Source organism: Leucopleurus acutus (genome assembly GCF_964270905.1).
Source record: "Leucopleurus acutus genome assembly, chromosome: 1".
Classification (NCBI taxonomy): domain Eukaryota; kingdom Metazoa; phylum Chordata; class Mammalia; order Artiodactyla; family Delphinidae; genus Leucopleurus; species Leucopleurus acutus.
This window is the reverse complement of record NC_139142.1, coordinates 607932-614877: the sequence shown is the minus strand read 5'-3', so window position 1 is coordinate 614877 and position 6946 is coordinate 607932. Positions and strand designations below refer to the sequence as shown.

At 67.3% G+C, this 6946-nt stretch overlaps 1 protein-coding gene across 1 annotated transcript; it reads left to right on the top strand.

Moving 5' to 3' along the window:
- Positions 1–5209: 5209 nt before the first annotated feature.
- Positions 5210–6737, top strand: ZBTB42 (zinc finger and BTB domain containing 42; the record flags this gene model as incomplete). Its single annotated transcript, XM_082837869.1, has 1 exon — positions 5210–6737. The coding sequence occupies one exon, from the start codon at positions 5210–5212 to the stop codon at positions 6479–6481; it is 1272 nt and encodes a 423-aa protein (XP_082693995.1). The 3' UTR covers positions 6482–6737.
- Positions 6738–6946: the final 209 nt, after the last annotated feature.

Below are 6946 nucleotides of genomic sequence, written 5' to 3'. Positions count from 1 at the left end.
CTTTTAGAATGTGCCCCAAGTGGGTAGTTGAAGCTCGGGAGCTGAGGGCTGCAGGGGCCGGGATGGTCCTAAAAGACCCAATCCAAGGACCCTAACTAGTGCAGGTCCCCTGGGGGTCGTGCAGGAGGCTGGCTGGAAGGTGGGCGATCGGTCATCTGTCTGTGTGCCGAAGGCCTACTGTGGGTCTCGCCCTGGAGTGACCGGCAGTGCGAGGCCTGCTCCCTGGTTGGGGTCTGCCAGGAGCTCGCCTTCCCCAAAAGGAAAATACTGACACTTGGCAGCTACGAAAGTGGACGGGGACTTCACGTGGTGACAGAGGGAGAAGAGGGCCACAGGGGCCAGTGGAGGGGCGTCCAACTGGCACCGCTTCATCCAGCACCCCTGGCCTGGAGTGACCGCCCTGAGTCGGGCACAGACACCCAGACGGGGTGCTGGAGGGGGCAGACTCCAGAGAAGAGCGGTCACGGTCACGGCTGAGGCAGCCCAGGATCCTCCCTAATGTCTGGTTGGGCCCCAGGCACTCACGGTCCACTGGGGGACAGCTAAGGGGCCAGCAGGACACTGCAGACAACTCCCCACCCTGACCCCTCCCTGGGCCCTGTTGGTCGCAAGTTTCTCCAACAGCTGCCCCTCCCCCCAACCCTGAGGCCTCCAAGTTGATGGTAAGCCTTGTGTAAAAGGAAGACTTGTGGGCTACTTTTCTGGGGTTGGTATGTATTTGGGGGGAGGAGGACATTTTTGTTCCTCGTCCAGGGTCACAGTTCAGCCTGGGGGGTATAGACACTTCATCTGGGTCAGAGGTAGGAGCAGCTGAGCACCCAGGACAGCGTCCACAGCCGGCACTGGGGCTCCGCCGTCCCTTCCTCTTGGGGCTGACCGAGAGAAGGCCGCTCCTGAGGGAAGGACTGCCTCCCCTGCTTGGGGGGACACTCGCTCCTCCGGGGGAGGACACCCAGTTCTGGGCCTCTCCCCTTGGCACCCCGCCCTCCCACCCCAGCCAGCTGCGTGAGCTCTGAATGTGCACCCCCAGGCCCCGCCTCCAGGGGCCAGGGGAGAGGCCCGACTGGCGTGTGCTGCTGGGGCACCTGGCCGTCGCTCACCCCCTTCTGGGGCCATCCCACCCACCCACCGTTCTCCCAGGAGGGGTTTCCGCAGCCACCACCCATCCTGCGCTGGCAACGCTGAGGAGAAGGCAGAGGAGGCCCGGTGGCCTCGAGGGCCACTGGGGGCCCCGGGAGGGCGCCCTCTCGTGGATAACGTGGTGACTCCCCAGGCTGTCCCCGGGCCTGCTGGCCATTTGAAGACAGCATCTTGGCCAGAGGTGTCATCACGGTGGTGCGAAACCTCCAGGCTTCCTCACCGCTGGCCCATCTCCAGGAGGCCTCCCTGCCTGGTGCGCCCACCAAGGGCCCGTGACCCGCGGTGAGCCCCACACCCCATTCCGTGCAGCGCCTACATGAGCCTGCCCTGTGGCTGGGACATCTCTTCGGGCAGGGCCAGCGCCCTCCTCTGGCCTCCGGAGGTAAAGCAGAGTCCCTCTCTAGAACACTGCCTGCCTGCCCCCCCAGACAGAATGTCAAGGAGAGGACCCAGACCCACCGGCCACCCTGGCTGAGGCTCAGGCCGCGGAGGAGCCCCTTAGACAGATGTTTGCAACAAAAACTGCTGCACCAGCCCCTGGGGAGGAAGGCCACCTGCCCCCTCCTAGAGCACAGGGTCCTCCGGCCCTGTCACCTTCCGCAGCTGCCGGCCATCGGGCAGGACTCAGGGGCCGGAGCCCCGGGCTGCCTAGTCTCAGCAGCAGCTGCAGGGCGGGGCCTCCAGGCAGCTCCCGGGCCAGATGGCCGCCTGGCTGGCTGCGTTCAGGGAAGCTGTGCCCACACCACTGCGACAGCCTCCTGTCATCCTGGTACCCGAGACCGTACCAGGCCAAAGAGGGGATCTGGGAGCCGGGGGGCTGCTCGCTGCCGAGTGCCATCTCGGGGCTGCCTGGGACGGCCCCTCCTGGGCCTTAAGGAAGACTTAACTCCAGGAAGACTTAAGACCTTCCGACCAGAAAACTGCAGGGGCCTCTCTCCCCCATCCCCTCCTCCCAGTGAGGTTTCTCTTCCTTTAGCCATCCCTACCCAGCACAACCCCAGCCTCTTGCTGGCAGCGTCCCCTGCTGTTGCTGCGATCCCTGTCCATGCCCCACAACCTCTGTCAGGGCCCCAAGGAGCCCTCTGTCCCACCAGCCAAGCAGGGCAGGCCAGGACACTCTGCCCGCCCCAGGGCCTCACTCCTCGCCTGGCTGGGGAGGTGGGCACGACGGAGTAGCCGGGATTAGGTTGGCGGCACCTGTGGACATCCCGCACAGATGCCTCTGCCCCGCTTTCACTCAAGAGACACAACTGCACCCGCACTTTGTGCCACGCCAACTTCTTAGCAGCAAGGATACAGCGGGGAGTGGGGGGTGCCAAGGTCACATTGACATGGGGAGCACTCTGGAGAAGAGGAGATTGTGGGTTTGGGGGGACCTGAGCGGGGGTGATCAGGAAGGACCACTCCCAGGGGGTGATGCTGGCGCAGAGACAGGACTGGGGAGGAGCCGGGAAGGGCTCTCCGGGGAGAAAAGTGTGGAACCTGAGGACTGGCCGTGAAAGGGCCTGGAGTCTTGCTGTGTGCCAGGCCCCGCAGTTAATCTACCCATTCTGCAGGTGAGAATATTAAGGTTTGAAGAGATTAAGGGTCATGCCCAAGGCTGGGAGGGGGCAGGGGCAGGGCTCTGATGCAGGCAAGACCCCAGGAGGCAGTCCCCTCCAGGTTCACTCTGAGCTGACTTGAAATCAGCTCCCCCCGCTGGGGTGGGGGGGCGTGGGTGTGGGGGAGGAGGTTGGCCCTCCTCAGGAAGGGACCCCCAGAGCGCCTGGGCCGTGGGAGCCAGGGCAGTCTCTGTGGCTCTGAGCACAGTGTGAGTCCAGGGTTCCAAGCTGAGACTGCCGAACCTAGGAAATAAAAATGCAAGCTGTCCGGTCAAGTTTGAATTTCAGGTAGATAAGGAACAGTATTTTAGTATAAGAACGTGGCTTTCCTTCCCTCAGACTTTCGGTCCTAACTGCGGTGGGCCCTGGGGCCTCTGGTCACGCCTCAGGCCCCCAGCCCACCAGGGTTTGAATAGGATCCCTGGGGGCTCCCACCCCACCTCACAGCCGGGAACCCCCTCCTCCCAGGGGTCCCAGCCTTGCAGGAGCGTGGCTGGAGGGCTCCCCACACCTCTTGCCACTTCCTCTGCCCTGGCATACCTGGCCAGTGGGGTCCCGGCCTTTGTAATCCAGCCCCTCCCCCAACACCACGCCCACTTCTGGTCAAGGCCCCCTTTCTACTCCTCCCCAGCTGCTGGGCTATGCAGGTGAGAATTGAGGACACTGCCAGCTCTGAATCCTGGTTCAACAACTTACTGCCTGCTGCGTGGCCCTGGGCACCTTAGCGAACCTCCACCTAAACAGGTGTCATAATCAGAGTACCTGACTAGCAGGATTGCTGTGAAGAGCTGAACAATGGTCCGCAGTGCCTCAGTCCTGCTCTGCGCAGGGCGGCTGGGAAAAGACCCCCACCAACAGCACACCCCGTCCCAGGGGCCCCAGCCTCTCCAAAGTCACTTCTATTTTTCTCGGGCTCTTTCCTTCACGCAGCAGATCTGGGTGTCCCCTCACACCTTCACGGTGCCCTTGCGCCTGAATCACCAAGCCCCGGGGGGCGCCAACCCAGCCCCTCCAAGGCGTCTCCTCTCCCTGAACGCTTTCCTGCTGGCTCTGGGGTCTGGGTGCACATTCCTCTGTCTCCATCACCGCGATGGTCCCCTCACCCCCATCACTTCTTCTGGGACGTGCCCAGCCCCCAATGCTTTCCCAATACACCACTCAGCGCCTGGCTCCCAGCAGAGGCTTTGCTGGGTGGGCTGACAAGATGAGAGTTCTCTGTTCAAGACTCCAAGGTCGAGAACCCGGCTAAGTGTTTGGAAGAGGGTCCCAGCTAAATTAACCTGAATTCAAAACGAGGCTTTCAACGAAAAGGGGGTGTCATCTTTTCCATATTTACGACCCCCCACTCCCCCTGCTCCATCCCAGGGCAGGCGCCCCGCGAGGTGGCAGGAGGCCGTGTCCCGTCTGTGCCTTCGGGTGATTTGCTTCAGCGCTGGCCGGGAGAGGAGCCGGTCCTCGGAAGGGGTCCCTTAACAGACGGGCGCAGTTGGGACCCCATGCGGGGGGGGGGGGGGTACCCTGAGGACGAGACGGCAAGTATCGCGAGAGAGCCCCCTCCCGCCCCCCCGCGCCGCGCCCCGCGTCCCCTCCCACCCCAGCGCCCCAGATGGCGGCGCGCGGGGCCCGGCCGGGCGGGGCGGACAGGGAAGGGGTGGCGTGGGTGACCTCAGCGGTTCCGCCGCTCCGGGAAGTCGCCTCGGCCCGCCCCCTCCAGCCCCCGCCCCGAGTTTCGCTCTCTCCGGGGCGGGGCGAGCGGCGGGTGCCGCCCGGCCAGCCAAGTTGGAGCGCGCCCCGCCCGGCGCCCTCCCCGTCCCCGCGCCCTCCCCGCCGGGGCGCGCTGCCCGCAGCTCCGCGCGCGCCGGGGCGGCACCGGGGAGGGCGTGCGGCGCGGGCAGCGGCCGGAGAGGAGCTCGGGACGGCGGAGGTGAGCGCGGGGGCCGGGCGCCCGGCTCTGCCCGCCCCGCCCGCCGGCCCGCTCCCCGCGGCCGCGCTGCCATAAATGGGGCCCACGGCGGCGGCGGCTGCATCTGGCGGGCCGGGCAGCAGCTGGAGGCGGCGCGGGGGCGCGGGCCGGGGGTGGCGGTGGCGCGGCGACTCGGGCGTCGGGGGACGCGGCAGGCGGCCGCCCGGGAGTGAAGTTCAGAGGCGCCCTGGCGGGGAGGGGCACTCCTGGCGGGGACGCGCGCAGGTTCGCGCGACTCCGGCCCCCTCCGCCCGCGTCCCGGGACCCGCCCCCGCGGCGGAGCGGCTCCTGTTTACTTTCGATCGAGTTTTTCCTGCTCCGGGCAGGTGCCCAGGGCGGCTCCAGGCGGGCAGTTGCGCGCGGAGCCCCGCGCCCCTCTCCCCGCGCTGCCCGCACCCGGGAAGGGCTGGGGGCTGGTCGGGCGACTGGGGGTGAGCGGCGGCCGCGGCGTCTCCAGGCGCGCTCACGGGAGTCCCGTTTGTGCCCAGGTGATGACCGCGGCGGCATGGAGTTCCCGGAGCACGGCGGGCGGCTGCTGGGCCGCCTGAGGCAGCAGCGTGAGCTGGGCTTCCTGTGCGACTGCACCGTGCTGGTGGGCGACGCGCGCTTCCCGGCCCACCGCGCCGTGCTGGCCGCGTGCAGCGTCTACTTCCATCTCTTCTACAGGGACCGGCCCGCGGGCAGCCGCGACACGGTGCGGCTCAACGGCGACATCGTCACGGCGCCCGCCTTCGGCCGTCTGCTGGACTTCATGTACGAGGGCCGCCTGGACCTGCGCAGCCTGCCCATCGAGGACGTCCTGGCTGCGGCCAGCTACCTGCACATGTACGACATCGTCAAGGTCTGCAAGAACAGGCTCCGGGAGAAGGAGCGCGCACTGCCCCTGGAGACGCCTGCCCCTGGGGCAGAGCTGCCTGGCCAGCCCCCAGGCCCCTTGTCTGCCTGGTCCCCTGCACTCTGTCCAGCCGCCCAGAAGGCCAGGCTCCCTCCCGCTGGGGTCAAGGCCACGCGCCCTCCACTGGCACGGGGGCCTCCCCCCTGGCAGGCTCCTGGAGAGTCAGACCGGGCCCTGGACCTGTCGCTGAAGCCTGGCCCGAGGCGGGAGCCAATCCACCCACCCTGCGTCCTCCAGACACCCCCTTGCAGCCAGATGCGGCCAGGGGCCCAGCCGATCGTGAAGGACGAGTCAGACTCACTGTCCGAGCAAGGGGACAGCAGAAGCCCTCGGTGCCCCCACAGCCCCCTGCAGCCGCCCTGTGTTCCTGCAGCCCAGCGCCTGGCCGGAGGCTTGGAGCCGCTGCCGGTCAGTGAAGTGGGCAGTGGGGAACTGGAGCTGGAGGCAGAGCGGGGGGCGATCGAGGATGTGCTGCGGCCGGCCGGGCGCCTCTGCCTCTGCCCGCTGTGTGGCAAGCTGTTCCCCAGCGCCCACGTGCTGCAGCTGCACCTCAGCGCCCACTTCCGCGAGCGGGACGGCGGCCGCGCCCGGCTCTCGCCCGACGGCGCAGCGCCCACCTGCCCGCTCTGCAGGAAGACCTTCTCCTGCACTTACACGCTGAAGAGGCACGAGCGCACGCACTCGGGCGAGAAGCCCTACACGTGTGTGCAGTGCGGCAAGAGCTTCCAGTACTCGCATAACCTGAGCCGCCACGCCGTGGTGCACACGCGCGAGAAACCCCACGCCTGCCGCTGGTGCGAGCGCCGCTTCACGCAGTCGGGGGACCTCTACCGCCACGTCCGCAAGTTCCACTGTGGCCTGGTCAAGTCCCTGCTGGTGTGACCTTCGCTGCAGGCGTGAGGATGGAGTGTGAGGGGCCGGAGCTCAGCAGGTGAAGCCCCTGAGGCTGGGTCCGCCGGGGGTAAAGAACCCTGCTTCCCTGGGAGCGCGGCCTCAGACTTGGGCCGACTGGGAGCCCCACGGACAGCCCTTCTCCAGCCTTGTGCCTCCGCCAACTCACTTCTGCTCCCGGCCGTGCCCTGACCAGACACCGTCCTCCTCTCCGTCCCCTCAGCCAGTCCCGAGGAGTGTCCCCAGCTCGAGCAGGCCCGTTGGCCCTCCACCCGGGCCTTTCCTGACCAGCTCCCCAGCAGGCTCAGGGGTACCCTGCGAGCCTGGCGCCACGCTCGGTGACGGATGCACACTCACAGCTGCTGCCAGTGGGAGGCCCCGACAGGGAGCTCTGATGGAACCGGCTACTCCTGGTGGGTGGCAGTGGAAGCCCCTGCGAGGGAGGCCCCAGGCACA